At 46.5% G+C, this 17689-nt stretch overlaps 2 protein-coding genes across 16 annotated transcripts in view; one reads left to right on the forward strand and one right to left on the reverse strand.

Annotated features, from left to right (window-relative positions):
- Positions 1 to 17689, reverse strand: part of CLSTN1 (calsyntenin 1) — an 833174-nt gene that overhangs the window by 388760 nt on the left and 426725 nt on the right. The window lies entirely within an intron of this gene.
- The window catches only part of KIF1B (kinesin family member 1B), a 154698-nt gene that overhangs the window by 35699 nt on the left and 101310 nt on the right, over positions 1 to 17689 (forward strand). For all 8 annotated transcript variants that reach the window (XM_049775263.1, XM_049775264.1, XM_049775265.1 and 5 more), the window contains exons 3-7: positions 6478 to 6554; positions 8609 to 8788; positions 9908 to 9973; positions 12356 to 12534; positions 13703 to 13814. In XM_049775263.1, coding sequence (XP_049631220.1) covers positions 6478 to 6554; positions 8609 to 8788; positions 9908 to 9973; positions 12356 to 12534; positions 13703 to 13814 — 614 coding nt within the window. The remainder of the gene's footprint in view (positions 1 to 6477; positions 6555 to 8608; positions 8789 to 9907; positions 9974 to 12355; positions 12535 to 13702; positions 13815 to 17689) is intronic.

The following is a 17689-nucleotide window of genomic DNA, read 5'->3' on the forward strand; positions in this document are numbered from 1 at the left end:
ATGGCGGTTGCTTTACAGGAATCCCCAGATTTGATCTCTGGCATCCCATATACTCCCCTGTGCCCTGCAGGAATAATTTCTTGCCACAGAGCCAGTAGTAACCCTTGAACATGACTGGGTATGTCCCCAGTCAAAAAGGAAAGAAAAAGAAATATAAGTAATTATGTGACTAAATTCAAATAGATGGATGAAAGAAACTTATTCCTTGGGAAGAATCCAAACTTCCCCCTGAATAAAATAATAAACTGAAAAAATAAATACAAAAGAAAGATTTTGGCCCTCCACCTGGTAGTGCTCAAGTTTACTCTGTACTCTGGGGAATCATTCCCGGCAGGCTCAATAGAACGAATGAGATGCCGGAAATCGAACCCAGGTCAACTTCGTGCAAGGCAAGGGCCCTCCCTGCTGTGCCATCCCTGGGCTTCCCTTAATTTTCTTTCAAGCTGCCTGTGAATTACACAGCTGGCCATTGTCCTCACAGGTGTGGCCTGTGACCATATTTTGGTGCCCTGGGGACCAGGTAGTGCTGGGTGTGGAATCCCGGGCCCCCACCTTCCATGCCTGAGCTCTCACTTCTTGGCTCTCTCTCCCTGTCTGTATCTGTCACATTCATTGGGGTGCTCGCTGGGCCCCCCTGTTTGGTCTCGGAGCTTCCACGTTCCACGCTTGAGGAACTCACTAGGGCTGCAGACTTTAGAGTGACACTGCTTCCCACAGCCCATTGGGGTGTCAAGATTCCATATGTCCATGCCCTGGGTTTGCAGGTAGTGGGGCAGGGCAGTGCTGGGGATCGAACCTGTGACGATGTTGGTGAGGTCAGCATTCTGTCCCCGAACTGTCTGCAGGCCTGAGTTTTATTTTTTTCTTTATTTTGGGGGGGTTTGGGGCTACACCCAGTGGCAGTCAGGGGTTATTCCTGGCTCTGTGTTCAGTAATTATTCCTGGCAGGCTTGGGGAACCATACGGGATGCTGGGAACCTAACCCAGTTCATCCTGGGTCGGCTGTTTGCAAGGCAAACGACCTGCCGCTCTGCTATCGCTCCTGCCCTCCCCCACTTTTTTGTGACATCCCTAATATTCTGGGTGTGTATGTGTGTGTGTGTGTGTGTGTGTGTGTGTGTGTGTTTTAGGGACAAATCTAGTAGTGCTCAGGGGTGTGTGTGTGTGTGTGTGTGTGTGTGTGTGTGTGTGTGTTTTAAGGACAAATCTAGTAGTGCTCAGGAGTTACTTCTGGCTCTGTGCTCAGGAATCACTCTTGGCAGTCACGGGGGACCATATGGGATGCTGGGATTTGAACCACCATCCCTCCTGGGTCAACTGGTGCAAGACAAACGCTCTACTGCTGTGCTATCACTCTAGTCCCAAATGAGTGTTACTCTGAGCTGTGTGGGGTTTGGGATTTGAGGATATAAAATCTTACAAAATACTTCTATGGTGTTCTGCTCGCCTTCATTCGAGATGTAGAAAGCTCCTGAAAGAGGAAGTTTACACTTTGGGGTTATAATATCCGAAGCATATTGTGTTAGGAAAGTTAATAGAAAGTTAGTGTTGTCAGCATGATGTGTTAATTGTAGTTGCAGGCACAATCTCTACCCGTTTGCCAACAACAGCATAATTGCTACACAGAGACTTTGAGATAATAAACAAATTTATTCCAGAGAATAGGAAGACTTAAGTGCAAATCTTGTTTTGACTGCCTTATTTTCTAGGACTTGGTAATTAAAACATTATTTCAGGGACTTTACGTTGCAGGAACAAAGAAGGCAGTCAGGGAAATAAGGGGCTAAGATTAGGGGAATTACAGATTCTCGGGGCTGGAGCATGAGCACAGCGGGGAGGGCACTTGTCTTGCACACAGCTGACCTGAATTTGATTCTCAGCATCATGTAAGGTCCTCTGAGCATTGCCAGGAGTGATTCCTACACATAGAGCCAGAACGAACCCCTGAGCTCTGTTGGGTGTGACCCCAAAACAAAAATCAGCCAAATAAACAAGACTTTGTAAAGGCTAACTTTGATTTAGCCTTTGAATTAGGAAAAGGGCAGGGGAGTTGGTGACTTGTCTGGAAATCAGATAGAGTCTCTGGAATATTTTGTGATAATTACTTATTTTGGGGGGACTTCTTAAGTGAGCCATGATTCTGAAGGATGCGGTGGGGCCAAGGGTCACCTCCCTGGCTGTTTTGGGGGGGTTCCCAGGCTGCTCCAGGGGTCTCAAACTCGTGGCCCGCGGGCCGCAAATGGCCCTCTGTACAACATTTTGTGGCCCTTCCCTAGAGGTATCTTTTTTTGTTTTGTTTTGTTTTAGTTGTTTGGGTCACAACCCCCAATGTTCAAGGCTTACTACTGACTTTGCACTCAAGGATCACCCAGACTTTGCCTCCTGCGGCCCGCAGGTAAATTGAGTTTGAGACCCCTGTTAGGTGATGAAAGTCTGTAGTAGTGGAAGGAGTCAACAGTCCGAAGAGGCCAGGGGCAAGCCTGAAGGTCAGAGGGGGAGGACGAGGAGTGGGATGGTCCTCCCTGTGCACTTGGCAGGTCAGATCTTTGACTCTAAGTCTTTCTGTCCCTCTGACTTCTCAAGTGCTAGGGGCTTAGAGGTGGGGGCAGCATTGAGAGTTTGGTTTTGGTGCTTGTGGGGTGTACACCCAACGATGCTCAGGACTTCTTCCTGGTTCTGCACTCAGGGGTCTCTCCTGGCAGGCTCGGGGGACTGGAGGTGGTGCTGGGGATCGAACCTGAGCCTGCCACTTGTAAGGCAGATGCCCTCTGCGCTGTGCATTTGTTCTGGCCCCAGTGTGAGAGTTTTGAAACCAGCAAGTTCTGGAAGGAGAGCACAGATTGAGGTATTGGGGTTCTAAAGACAGCCAGAACAGATTCGCTTCTCTAGGGCACCCAAGCTTGTGGTCAAGACAGCTGCCACTGTCTTGAGCTCCCTCTCAGTGTCATTCAGTCAATGTTGACTCTTGCCCATTCCCGTACAGGTTGTTGTTCCCCCAGCCCTGCCCACAGAGAGTGGGGGAACCACACTTTGGGGATGCTCAGGGCTGGCTCCTGACTCTGTACCCTGAGATCACTCCAGGCAAGACTCAGGATTCCATGGAGTGCCGGGGATTGGACTTGAGTCAGCAGCATGCCAGGCCAGTGCCCTCCTCGCCTTATTCTTACTCAGTTCCCCTTGTCCTTCAATCTTTTGCCTTTGATTTCTCAGGCTAGAAAGTTCGAGAACTCTCTTGCCTGTCCCTTCTTCCTTCCGGAACCCCGTTGGCCCTGCAGGAAGTCCGGCCAGTGCTGGCTGCCCTTTCTCCTCCAGCTGAGTCAGCACCGCAGTGACTGGCCTGTCCCTCCCTGCTCTGGTCCTGATGCCAGTCAGATGATGGAGATGGAGATCAGATAATGTCTGTTCTCGGCTTCAGTCCTAGTTTGGAGTAAGACCCAGCTCCTCCCCTCGCCAGAGCACTGCCCGAACTCTGCTCTCTGTCTGGCCGCATACCTCCACTCTCGGCTCTTCGGCACTGGTGGTGCCTTTGGTGTCTTTTCGGCCTGGGCTAAGACATCACCCCTCTGAGACTGTGGCCTCCCCGTCCCTTGGGACCTCTTACTTCCTGTTCCTTTTGATTTCCTCCTAATGCCTCACTTCCTGATTAGATGCCACCTTGTCAGGGCAGAGATTTGTTTTCATTATGTCCTTCCAGGCCAGGCATAGTTAGCACCTCAGATTCTTGCTAAATAAAAGTCTAATTTTGTTCTTTTCTTCTTCTCTCTTCTTTTCACTCTCCTTTATTCTTTTCTCTTTTTCTCTTCTCTTCTCTTTATTCTTTTTCTTTTTCCTTTTTTTTTCTCGCTTTTCCCTCTCCTCCCACCCCTTTTGGGATTTGGGTCTCTTGCCATCTCTAACGCAACTGGCAACTTTTTTCTTCTGGTAATAGGCCCAGTGTACACTCAGGCTCAAAGTGCCTTATCCAGAGCTAGAGCAATAGCACAGCATGGAGGGTGTTTGTTTTGCACTTGGCCAACCTATTTGTCTTGCACTTGGTCAATCTGGGTTTGATCCCCAGCATCCCATATGGTTTCTCTGAACACCACCAGGTATGGGCCCCTCTGCTCCCTAAAAATGAAAAATTAATATTTCTGAATAAAAGTTAAATAACTTGTGGAGGAAAAGAGGCTTGTGGATGGAGTGGGAGGGCCACATTCCAGTTCACCCCAAAAGCATCGCCTACTTCTGCATTTGCTTAGTATGACTTAGTCTTAGAGGAAGGGGATGTCGTGGTTTCTACCCATGGAGAAGCACCAGGCGACTAGAAAGAGGGTATTAGGTATTCCTGGGTTCTTTGGGTAGATGTGGAACAACTGTCGAAGTTCCCATGTCACGAAAGCCACATTCTAGTGACTCATGATAAACCAGGGTTGGGGGTGCCAGGAATAAATTGTTAGTGCAGGGAAGGTGAATAAAACAGGTCAGCAGGGGGTGGGATGATAGCACAGTAGGGAGGGCGTTTGCCTTGCATGCTGCCAACCCAGGTTCGATTCCTGGCATCCCATAGGGTCCCCTGAACCTGCCTGGAGTTATTTCTGAGTGCAGACACAGGAGTAACCCCTGGGCGTGGCCAGATGTAGTCCCCCCCCCCAAAAAAAAAAACCAGGTCAGTAGATGGGCTGAGGGGGTGACGTTTGCACAGAGACCATCTTGGACTTTTCCTGTTCAGATCCTTAGTGGGGGGAGGGCTCCCTAGAAGTGCTTATGATATAGTGCTCTGGCTCCAGCAGCAGGCAACTTCTTTAACCTCTTTCTTGATAGTTTCTTTTTTTTTTTTTTTTTTTTTTTGTTTTTGTTTTTGTTTTTTTTTTTGGGCCACACCCTGTGATGCTCAGGGGTTACTCCTGGCTATGCGCTCAGAAGTTGCTCCTGGCTTCTTGGGGGACCATATGGGACGCCGGGGGATTGAACCGTGATCCATCCTAGGCTAGCGCAGGCACCTTACCTCCAGCGCCACCGCCCGGCCCCCTCTTGATAGTTTCTTAACCTGTGAAGAAACCATCTGATGGGCTGGAGCAATGACCCCCATGAGCACTACCAGGAATCATTTCTGAGCACAGAGCCAGGAGTAATACCATTTGTTGTGGCCTAAAAACCAAACCCAAAAATCTGGTTTATTGCATGGTTGGGAGGATTAACTAGCTGATTCCAAAGAGCAGATGCATGCTTTGTGTGTTGGTTATTTCCATTCTCTGGGGTGGGGCAGGGTGGGGGGGGGAGAACGGTTCTTTCCCAAACTCTGTCTCCTTGTGACATGCCTCTGTGCAGCCTTGCTAAGGTGCCGTCAGCATTTGAGGCTGCGACTTGCGTGAGTGGCTGCGCCCAGCGGAATCCGTTAGGAGAACTCAGCTCCACAGCAACCGTTGCTGTTTGTGCCCGAGCTCAGCGGCAGCTGCTGCCCTGGACAGATTTATTTTTTCTCCTTCTGATCTCCCCGATAAGCCTGGGAGGTGGCGAGTCTTTGGAGAAATGCTTGGCTCGAGTGTCTGACCTCTGACCACATGTTCCAAGGCTTCTGTTGCACAGGAAATAGGAGGCACAGGAGTTGGGGGGGGGTTCCCCTTCTCAGAACGCCAGAATTGTGGGGCGTGTGTGAGGGGGATCACAAGAAAAAATGAACCAGACTGATGAGTAGAAAGCAACTGGGCCATCTCGACCCTTTTGGAATTTGTGTTTACAGACAAGTGCATAGACATTCACATGTGCACATAGAAAAAACATGGCATTCTTCCGAACAGGGGTTTTTCAGAAATAATCTTTGCACAATGGCTTCATTGCCAAGTGCCTTTCTGGACTCGATAAGATGTGAAAGGGACTTGGGTCCAGCGCCAGTTGAATTCATTCGGTAATTTCCTCATTTTTGTGTCTCATCTGTTGGAAATATTTCAGGCCTTATAAAGCGCCTGGAAGCAGAGTAATTTGTTCCAAGTTTTGACGACTGAAATGAAATCTAAGACTGTCTGAAACACGCTGTTTGCCAGGCTGTGATAATACCAAAGCTCTTTTTGAAATCCGGTTGGCACCCCAAAATGTCGTGGGCTCAATTCTGTATATCTTCTGCACCCTAAGAGCGCAGACTTAAAACATGATTATGTAGAGGGCTGAAGAGATAGCACAATGGTAGGGCATTTGCCTTGGAAGCAGCCGACCCAGGACAGACAGTGATACGAATTTCAGCATCCCATATGGTCCCCCAAGTCAGCCAGGAGCAATTTCTGAATGCAGAGCCAGGAGTAACCCCTGAGTGCCACTGGATGTAACCCAAAAAAACAAAAAAAAGTGATTATGTTTTCTTTGTTGCTATTGTTGCCCTGTTCCATCTCAGTGGCCTGAGTTTAACTGCTGTGGATGCTTTGAACTGACAACCTGAAATCATGGTGCACAGGAGAACATGTAGGTGATGGACTGGAAAAATGAAAACGTTTCTCTCTCTTCTAGGTATTATCAACCCAAAGAACCCCAAGGAAGCTCCAAAGTCCTTCAGCTTTGACTATTCCTACTGGTCTCACACCTCGGTGAGTGAACCTGTGATGCTGTAGAAGCGTGAAGGGTGGGGCTGAGTGTGGGATTAGGGGGTTTGGGGGGCTTGAGGGACTCAGTGGAAAAATCACATCAGAGACAGGGATGCTCTGACCCAAGGCAGGGCCTTGGTCCTGATGCCTCCTAAGGATGGGTCCTTCTGTGCTGCTACATCTCTTGAAGATGCACTTCTGGGCTGGAGCAATAACAGTGGGGTAGGCATTGCCTTGTATGCTGTAGACCCAGGTTCAATCCCTGGCATCCCATATGATCCCCCAAGCCTGCCAGGAGTAGTTTCTGAGCACAGAGCCAGGAGTAACCCCTGAGTGTTGCCGGGTGTGTCCTAAAAACAAAACCAAAAATAAATAAAAGACAGTATTTAAATATTTTTTAAATTTTATTTTATTTGAACAATTGTAATCTACAGAGTTCTTCATAGTTGAATTTCAGATATACAATGAATCAGGGCCCTTCCCTCCATCAATGGACCCAAAATTGCCTCTTCTACAACCACCCATGGACTCCTGGCCTGCCAGTATAACAGGCCCCTTTAAGTTTAGATTATTAAAGTTTAGGTCCCTTGATTCTATTATTGTTGACTTTGGCTTGGATAATTAGTTCTCTCCTTATTTATTTCCCCACCAATGCATCCGAGACCAGATTGTCCCTGATTCCCATCCCAGCCTTTCTTTGCTCCTTCCTTCTTAGTTTTATAGAAAAATGCAGGAATATGTGGTAAAATAATGTGTGTCCCAAGTTTCTATAAAAAAGGTGGGAGGCCCAATTTAGAAGATAAAAAATAATACAATAATTTAAAAAAAGGTATGTGTGCCAGTTGTTGTGTTTTTGTTTTTGTTTTTTTGCATAGAAAAAATAGAAAGGTTGGGCCGGAGAGATAGCATGGTGGTAAGACGTTTGCCTTTCATGCAGAAGGACTGTGGTTTGAATCCTGGCATCTCATATAGTCCCTTGAGCCTGCCAGAAGCGCTTTCTGATCGTAGAGCCAGGAGTAGCCCCTGAGCACTGCCAGGTGTGACCCAAAGACCAAAAAAAAAAAAAAAAAAAAAAAACCCGAAAGGAAAAACCACTGGCCTAAAGCCAAACTGGGAGACTTTACCCATGAAGCATCTGGCATAAGACCAACTACAGGCTCCAGGCATACTAAGTTGTCTAACCCCCAAAGTCTTTCGCTGTGGTGCCAGGAAAAGCTCTTCACAATCACGGTTTTTGCTGTCAGATTTCTGTCATTAGAGATCCTGGTTTTTGTACAGATCCTGTATTGAAGTCAGGGTGACACAAAGTGTCTTCTGGTTTCAGTTCACCTTTTGGGGGGGGGGTCACACCCGACGGTGCTCAGGGGTTACTCCTGTTCTGCACTCAGAAATCACTCCTGACAGTCTCGGGGACCATCGTGTGTTGGCCACATGTAAGGCAAACGCCCTATCGCTGTGCTATTGCTCCGGCCATCAAAGAAGTATTTTTTTTTTTGTTTGTTTGTTTGTTTTCGTTTTTTGTGTCATACCCGGCAGCGCTCAAGGGTTACTCCTGGCTCAGAAACCACTCCTGGCAGGCTCGGGGGACCATATGGGATGCCAGGATTTAAACCACCGTCCTTCTGCATGCAAGGCAAAAACGCCCTACCTCCATGCTATCTCTCTGGTCCCTAAAGAAGCATTTTTATAGATGGACTTCATCTTTGACCTTTGAGTCCCCCTTCTCTCTCCATTTTTGTTTACTTGTTTGTTTTCTCTTGGAGCTCCTGGTGAACAAAAGAGTAACAGTTTCAAGTGATGACAAATAAAGCCATGGTGCATAATATATATACCACATTTATATGTCATCGATATGGTTAGATCTGATAGTGTGTATGTGCATATGTGTGCGTGCGTGTGTTTAATGAGGAAAACTAAGCTCTGACGAGGTCTACGTGAGCCTGTTTTAGGCGATTTCTGATTCCAGTTTCTGTCACTTGGCGGAGTGAATACAGTAGCATCAAGAAGAACGGAAATCAAGTGGCCTTTCTCTTCCTTCTTTTTCCCTCTCAATATAGCCGGAAGACCCATGTTTTGCCTCTCAAAATCGCGTGTACAATGACATAGGAAAGGAAATGCTCTTGCATGCCTTTGAGGGCTACAACGTCTGTATCTTTGCCTATGGGCAGACCGGTGCCGGGAAGTCCTACACGATGATGGGCAAACAGGAGGAGAGCCAGGCTGGCATCATCCCGCAGGTGAGTGCGGCCCTCGTTCACTCTTCCTCGCTTCAGCAATGGTTTTGTTTCATTTAGCAAATATTTATTCGGGGCCTGGCAGGTTCAGGTCTCAGAGAGAAAGACACTGAGCTTTTCTGTGAGGACTTGGGGTCCCATAGAGAAGATCTAGCTGCCCTATGCCACCGCCTCGTCATTCCAGGAGAGCAGAGGGTTCTGGAAGCATGTTTCTCCTTACACTGTCATGTTGTTTGATTTTTTTTTTTGGACATGCTTCTTGTTTAATAATACGATAGTCTATGTAATAGTCTTTAGGTGTTTTTTTTTTTTTTAATTCTAGGGACAGTTACTCAATGTTTGAGACAGATTTCTCTCTAAATTCTCTATATACATGATAATCTTTTTGAACTTTGATTACTTTGTTTCTATTTTGATCAGTTCAATACTTTGTAGGACAAACACTTTATCCCTGTACTTTCTGACTTCTGTATTAAGACATCATTGGAAAATTGTGGATTTATTTTTAAGATAATGGAAATGATTAAATGTACTTGTCACTTATCATGTGACAAGTACAGAATTTAATCCTCCTCATGTGACCCTCCTAGTTTAGTAGCTCTATAGTCAAATTGAATAGTTTTATTGCTACAGTAGTAATGAACACAACTACTACAAGACTCATTTCCTCTTCTTCCTCCAAATGTGTCGTGCTGAGGAAATGTCATTGGGATCCTGTTGTTAAAAGAGAATAAAAATTATGGGGCCAGAGTGATAACACAGCGGATAGAGCATTTTTCCTTGCACACAGCTGACCCGGGTTCAATCTTCGGCATCCCACATGGACTCCAAAGCCTGCCAGGAGCGATTTCTGTGTTCAGAGTCAGGGGTAACCCCTGAGCGCTACCGGGTATGGCCCAAGAACCAAAAGAGAGAGAGAGAGAGGAAAGGAGGGAGGGAATAAAACTTAAGTGAGAAGAGTGTGTTAGGCACTTGCCTTTTATTTTAGTCTCAGCATAAGCCATTAGCATTGCTGCCATTAATACTTTGAGAACGAAAAGAAGCGGAGCTCCTGAGTGTTTAGATGCGCTTGTCACTTCGAGCTTCTCTGACCTTTGCTGACGCCTGTCCCTTCTCCCGCAGTTATGTGAGGAGCTCTTCGAGAAAATCAATGACAACTGCAACGAGGAGATGTCTTACTCCGTCGAGGTGAGTTGGCCTTCCATCGCCTCCGCTGGGACTTCTAAGTGTTTCTCCTAATATTTGTGTGCCAGACCTTCCCTCCAATTTTTTTTATTTTAATTTTATACAATGGCTATCAGGAACCTTAGTAACCAGTCAGAAACCAATTTCAACCATCATAAGCTCTAAACTACAGTCCCTGGATGGATGGCTAAAGGAGTGAAACGGACTGGGTGTCGTCTGATGCATGCTCAGTACAAGGTGTCTGGCTGACTTTGCCCTAAATAAGGCTAACATTAGTGGACTAAGAACAGTGTCGTGCCTGGCCGTGCCTGGCCTTCAGGAGCACCCCTCCGCAATGTGCTGGCAGGAGCGCTCCACTTTCTGGTCCGGTTTCACCATTTTCGTGATGACTTCCTCTCAGCTGCGGCCCATGTAATCAGATGTATAGTCGTGCTGTTCTCCTTCCCTCCAATTTTGTCCTGTTTGGGATTTAATGAATGGTGTTTCAGTTAAGTCCTGTTTCTGAGTTTATGGCTTTCCGGGTACTACTTTGTATGTATTTTGTTTGTCAAATAAACATACAAAGAGTTATTAAATCGCCTTTTAGGGTGGAAGTCCACCAGTTTTTAGTCCCAGCAACCAGCTGCAAGTGCCTATGTTCCCATTTTTTTGTTTGTTTGGGTTTGGGGACCGCACCTGGCTTGCTTATCATATAGGGTGCTGGGGATTGAATCCTGATTGGTTAAATGCCAGAGCATCCTACCCACTGTACTCTTTCTGCTCACCACCATCATCTTTGTCATCCTGAGAAAGAAAAATGCCTCGTAGAAATTAGAGTTTGGTTTTATTTAATATTTTGTTTTATTGATTTTTTTTTCTTGAAAGCACACCAGGCTGTGTTCAGGACTTAATCCTGGCTTCCACTCAGGGGTCACTCCATATGGGATGCTGGGGATGGAATCCAGGTTGGGCTTGTGCAAGGCAAATGGTCTACCCACTGTGCTGTCTCTCTGGCCCCTAATTGGATGAATTTCTGGGGTCGAACATATTTTTAATTTGTGCGCATATCTTTATATTTGAGATTGCAGTATTTTTCTTGTTCGTGTGATAATATAATTGAATATTAATGTAACATCACAACAGACACAGTTGTTGGGTGTGTTGATGATACACGTAGACACACAGGTTTAGGACTCCAGTCTAATACATGAGTCTCCATGGTAGAAACAGTCCTGCTGATGGGGTAAGATTTCTAAAATGGGATCCGGAGCAATAGCACAGCAGGGAGGGCATTTATTTGCCTTACACGTGGCCAACCGGGTTTGATCCCCATCACCTGAGCACTGCCACGCATGATTTCTGAGCGAAGAGCCAGGACTAACCCCTGAGAGTCGCCAGGCATGGCCCAAAACCAAAACAAAAATCCTAACATTTATTGTCCCGAGTTCCCCCACCTCCTGATCCATACATAGGACTCACAGATCAGGTTCCACAGGAACCAGCTGTCCACACAGAAGGCACTTTTCACGTTCATATTTAGTCACCATATGGTCAGTCTTTATTAGAGTTGCTCTTATTTTTCCTCCTCTGGGATTTTGGTGCTTCTCCTTGGTCTTAACACTAACATATACACTTTCCCTTTTTTCAGAGTTACCTCACTCTAATCCTCTATTATACAGTTAAAAAAAACTGGCTAACTCTCCCCTAGTACCCCTAAATTCCTTGGGAAGGTCTTTATAAAAATCATAACTATATTGTAGGGGGCCAGCGTGATAGTACAATGGGTAAGGCTTATCTTTCATGCGGCTGACATGAGTTTTATCTGGCCCTGGCATCCCATGTGGTCCCCCAAGCTTGCCAGGAATTATTCCTGGATGCAGAGCCAAAAGTAACTGAGTATCACCAGGTGTGACCCCAAAACCAACATACACAGACAAACACAACTAAATTGCAACTACAAATGGCATTTTGAGGGACTGCCAAGATTGCACAGTGGGTAGGACACTTGCCTTGCACAGGGCAGACCCAGGTTCCATCCCCTGAACCTCATAGGGTCCTCTGAGAACTGACATAAATGATACCTGAGTGCAGAGCCAGGGCTAAGCACTGCTGGCTGGAACCCAAAACGACCCCTCCCCCCAAAAGACCATTTTTTTTTTGTTTGTTTAAAAGAAGTAGCCACTGCCTGCTGAAATCACCCTGGAATTTCCTGTGAAATTCAGGAGGATGTTTCTCACTGATCAACGGCTCCTGCACACGCTGAGTCGAAGGAACCAAGCTGGAGCATCTTTCTCTGCTCTGGTCTCTGAGTTCTTGGTAGCATTAGTCCTGGGTGCTGTTCGACACATCTCTTCAGTGTCTCTGTGTCTCCAAGCCCTCCACCTTACTTTTCTGGTCTGTTCCTAGGTGAGCTACATGGAAATCTACTGTGAAAGAGTGCGAGATTTGCTGAACCCCAAAAACAAGGGCAATCTGCGTGTCCGCGAGCACCCCCTCCTTGGCCCGTATGTGGAGGATCTGTCCAAACTGGCCGTCACCTCTTACACAGACATCGCTGACCTCATGGACGCCGGAAACAAAGCCAGGTAGGGGAGGACAAAAAAGCACTCAGGTTCTTGGCACAAGTGAACACATGGTGATGCCCTGGGTGCGTGGATCCGTTTTGCAGCCAGGTTTATGAGTTGTGGCCCACTAACCAAAGTGACTCTAGAATCTTCTGATCCTTTGCTTGCTGGCAGTAATCAAGACTTGAGCATGTTAAAGTACCTTTTCATTAAAATTGCACAGTGGGGCCAGAGTGCTAGTACAGTGGGGAGGGTGTTTGCTTTATACATGGCCGACCTGGGTCCGATCCCATAGGATCGGCATCCCATATGGGTCGGCATCCCATAGGATCCCCTGAGTCTGTCAGGAGTGATACCTGAGCACAGAGCCAGGAGTAATGTCTGAGTACCATCAGGTGTGGCCCCAAAACAAAACAAAGTAAATAGTACAGTGCTGAAACATGTAGAACAATGGTATTCTGTTTGTTTTTGGTTAAGATGTGAGTAAGATGTACCCAGGTAGTTTATTGGTTCTGGAATAGATCCTCTTGGATAATCAAGAATAGGAATAAAAGGGAAGGGGCCAGAGTGAGAGTACAGTATTTAAGGCACTTGCCTTCCATGGTGCCGACCCTGTTTTGATCCCTGGCATTCCATATGATCCCTTGAGCCTTCCAGGAGTACAGGGACAGGAGGAACCCTGAGTGGCCCACAAACCAAAATAAATAAATAAAAGACTAAAAGGAAATTAGAATAAAAATGAAATGCCAGGCCCGGAGAGATAGCACAATGGTGTTTGCCTTGCAAGTAGCCGATCCAGAACCAAAGGTGGTTGGTTTGAATCCTGGTGTCCCATATGGTCGTGTGTCCCCCCCCCTCCCCCCCCCCCCCCCCCCCCCCCGGTGCCTGCCAGGAGCTATTTCTGAGCAGACAGCCAGGAGTAACCCCTGAGCACCGCCGGGTATGGCCCAAAAACCAAAAAAAAAAAAAAAAAAAAAAAAAAAAATGAAATGCCTCTTTGCCTTCCAAGGGTCAAAGGGCCAGCTCACAAGTAAGACCTACTGAGTGCATTTCCGTAAGAGTCTTGCAACCAGTGACAGTTTCGGTTTGTCGTCATGATCACTGTGCTGTGCTTAGAATGTTCAGACCTTGTTTGTTTTCATGCCCATCTGAAGAATGTCCCTGTCTCGTTCCCCTTCTGTTTGTGTAGGACAGTGGCGGCGACCAACATGAACGAGACCAGCAGCCGTTCCCATGCTGTGTTCACCATCGTCTTCACCCAGAAGAAAATGGACACTGAGACCAACCTGTCTACTGAGAAGGTAGGAGAGTGTCTGGCTGGGTCTGGCTGGGTCGCCTGGAATGGGGTCTCTTGTGAAGGCCCTTGGAAATCGTTGGCATTTTGCAGAAGGGAGACAAGTTTGCTTCATGTGTGGTATTTTTATTTTATTTTTTTAACTTTTTAATTTTAAGAATTGTGGTGTTGGGGCTAGAGCGGGTAGGGCATTTTTGCCTTGCATGTGGCCGATCCAGGTTCAATCCCCAGCATCGTATATGAGCTTGATAGGAGTGATTTCTGAGCTCAGAGCCAGCAGTAACCACTGAATGCTGCCGGGTTTGGTTCAAAAGCCAAAAAAAAAAAAATAAATAAATAAATAAATAAAATAAAAGTGGTACTGTTGTTTGGGGTTTACTTCCAGCTTTGTGCCTGGAATTCATTGGCTCCCCAGCCCCCTTCTCTTTCTCTCTCTCACCACATAATGAGCATTTATTCTTTTTTTAAACCAATTTTGAACATGGGTTTGAAAAGAAATTGCAGGCTAGAGAACAAGATTAAGGAACTAGAGAGTCCAGGTGGGAAAAGCATGCTATTGCTTTGTATGTGACCAAACCATATTCTATCCATGGCACTGCTTGTGGGACACCATGCTCTGCTAATTTTTTGTTGTTTTTTTTTTTTTGTTTCTTTTTTTTTGGCGTCACACCCAGTGGCATTGCTCAGGGATTACTCCTGGTTCTGTGCTCAGAAGTCGCTCCTGGCAGGCTCGGGAGACGATATGGGATGCTGGGAATCGAACCAGGTTTGTCTCCGGTTGCTTAGTGCAAGGCAAACACCCTACCATTGTGTTATCTCTCTGGCACTCTGCTAGTTTTGATCCCCAAACACAGCCAGGAGTAAACCCTGAGCACTATCAGGTGTGGTCCCCCCCAAAAAACAACAAAAAAAGGAATAACACTTGAAACTTCAGGTCTCAAAAGCCTTAGAAGATGGGGCTGAGCGATAGCACAGCTAGGAGGGTATTTTCCTTGCACATAGCTGACCTGGGTTTGATCCCTGGAGTCCCATAGGGTCCCTTGAGCACCTCCAGGAATGATTTGATCCCTGAGCACAGAGCCAGGAGTAACCCCTGAGAACCACCAGGTGTGGCCCCCAAACAGAACAAAACCAAAAACCTTAGAAGAACACCCAGGTATTCTTTGAAAAGTTTTTCTTTGCTAGGATTATTACTGTGGGACTAATTACTGTTTTGCTTTGTAGTTGGGCCACAGCCAGAAGTCTGTGTGGCCTACTCCACCGCAGTGCTCGGCATTGTTCTGAGCGGTGCTGGGTTCCATGCAGGCTGTGGGGAGGCAGCCCTGAGCTCACCTCCTGACCTGAAGTTATATTTAAACAAACAGCTAATCCTGTGTGATGTGCTTTATTTTTAGAGAATGAATAGCTGCACGGCAGTTAGGACATTCTTAAAAGACTTTGCTGGCTGATTTCTCGTTTTCAATAGTGGCTCGGTTCAGTAGACTATGGAATTAAAAATGCCTTTCTCTCGATTCCAGTTCTGCTTCTTCTTAGCAGTGTCATGCGTGCCTCAGTTTCTCCATTTGCAGTGACCTTTCAAATTGGTTCTCACGTATGGATAATTACGTATAAATATAACTGAGTGCTTATGAAGAGATTTGTTAAATTTGCACTGTTGGATATACGTGAATTTTTTCCTGCCTACCTACCTAAGTCCCATGATGTTTGATGTGTTTAGGTTTACTAGACTTGAAGCTTTGAAAGAATCTTTTCCTTATAAACTGAAATTCTTTTTTTTTTTTTTTGTGTGGTTTTTGGGTCACACCCGGCAGCACTCAGGGGTTATTCCTGGTTCCATGCTCAGAAATTGCTCCTGGCAGGCACGGGGGACCATATGGGACACCGGGATTCGAACTGATGACCTCTTGCATGAAAGGCAAACACCTTACCTCCATGCTATCTCTCCGGGCCCATAAACTGAAATTCTTATATTATAATCCTTATCATCGAGTTCACAAAAAACTGGGATTACCTTTTTTTTTTTTTTTTGGGTCACACCAAGTAGTGCTCAGGGGTTACTCCTGGCTCTACACTCAGAAATCGCTCCTGGCAGGCTCGAGGGACCATACGGGATGCCGGGATTCGAATCACCATCCTTCTGCATGCAAGGCGAGCGCCTTACCTCCATGCTATCTCTCTGGCCCCTGGGATTACCTTTTTGCTTAATAACTTTTCTGCTTTTAGGTGAAAATTGTGTGTGTTTGTATGTGTGTGTGTGCCATACCTGGTAAAATTGTGTGTATGTGTGTGTGTGTGTGTGTGTGCCATACCTGGCAATGCTCAGGGCTTATTCCTGGCTTTCCACTCAGGAATCACTCCTGGCAGTTCTGAGGGGCTGGGGGTCCCTCTAGGATGCTGGGGATGGCATCTGGATGACACCTCATACCTGCTGTGTACGAGGCAAGCACCTTACTTGCTGTGCTAGCTCTCCATCCCCGAACTGAAAGTGATTTTCAAATCAGTCTTCAGGGCTCAGGGAGGAAGTACAGAGTGGCCGTGACCACCTGCCTTGCAGGCAGCTGCCTCAGTTCTATTGCTGGACACAGCCACTAAGCCCTGCGGGGGTGGGGCAGGTGATCCCTAGCCCCTGAGTGCCCCAACAGCACCACATTCTGCATCAGAAATTGCCAGGGGTGACTCCCCAGACCACTAGAGTACTGCTTGGGGGACTCCAAAAGGCACCCCCCCCCCAAATTTTACCTTATATAAGTGATTAAATCATTTTAGACTGCTTTGCCAGCAGTTGCAATAACAATGATGATAGTATCTAATATCTCTCTAAATGGTACCAGAGGATATTTTTTTTGTTTGTTTTGTTTTTTTGGGGGGCCGCACCTGTTTGATGCTCAGGGGTTACTCCTGGCTAAGCACTCAGAAATCGCCCTTGGCTTGGGGGACCATATGGGATGCTGGGGGATCGAACTGCTGTCCTTTCTTGGCTAGCACTTGCAAGGCAGACACCTTATCTCTGGCGCCACCTCTCCAGCCCCTGGGAAGAAAGGCCCCAGAACCAGAGGATATTTGATAGGGAAGAATTTCCCTCCTTTTATGCAATCAAATCTACAATAATGTTGTTCTTTCATATTTTCATAGATAATTCATTTGGCAAAATATATTTATTTATTTATTTTGGTTTTTGGGTCACACCCAGCAGCACTCAGGGGTTACTCCTGGCTCTATGCTCAGAAATCACTCCTGGCAGGCTCAGGGGACTATATAGGATGCCGGGATTTGAACCATGGTCCTTCTGCGTCTTAAGGCAAATGCCTTACCACTGTGCTATCTCTTTGGCCCCTATATTTATTATTATTATTATTATTTGGTTTTTGGGCCACACCCGGCAGTGCTCAGGGGTTACTCCTGGCTGTCTGCTCAGAAATAGCTCTTGGCAGACACGGGGGACCATATGGGACACCGGGATTCGAACCAACCACCTTTGGTCCTGGATCGGCTGCTTGCAAGGCAAATGCCGCTGTGCTATCTCTCCGGGCCCCTATATTTATTATTTTTAAGAACATTTAATTCATATAAAGTATAGTCTGGAATAATAAAATTAAATTGTAAATAGTAGTAGAAAAATATACAGAACTTTCTTGAGTACCTAGATATTAAATCATATGGGGGCGGAGTGACAGCACAAAGTGTAGGACATTTACCTTGCAAACAGCTGACCTGGGTTCGATCTCCGGCATCCCATCTGATCCTCCAAGCACAGCTAGGAGTGATTTTTGAATGTAGAGCCAGGAAGTTACTTCTGAGGAAGTAACCCCTGAGCCCCACTGGGGGAGGCCCAAAAACCAAAACATAAAATATTAAAAATGACCATACATTGATTGAGTGCTT

This window comes from Suncus etruscus, chromosome 6 (assembly GCF_024139225.1).
Source record: "Suncus etruscus isolate mSunEtr1 chromosome 6, mSunEtr1.pri.cur, whole genome shotgun sequence".
NCBI classification, from domain to species: domain Eukaryota; kingdom Metazoa; phylum Chordata; class Mammalia; order Eulipotyphla; family Soricidae; genus Suncus; species Suncus etruscus.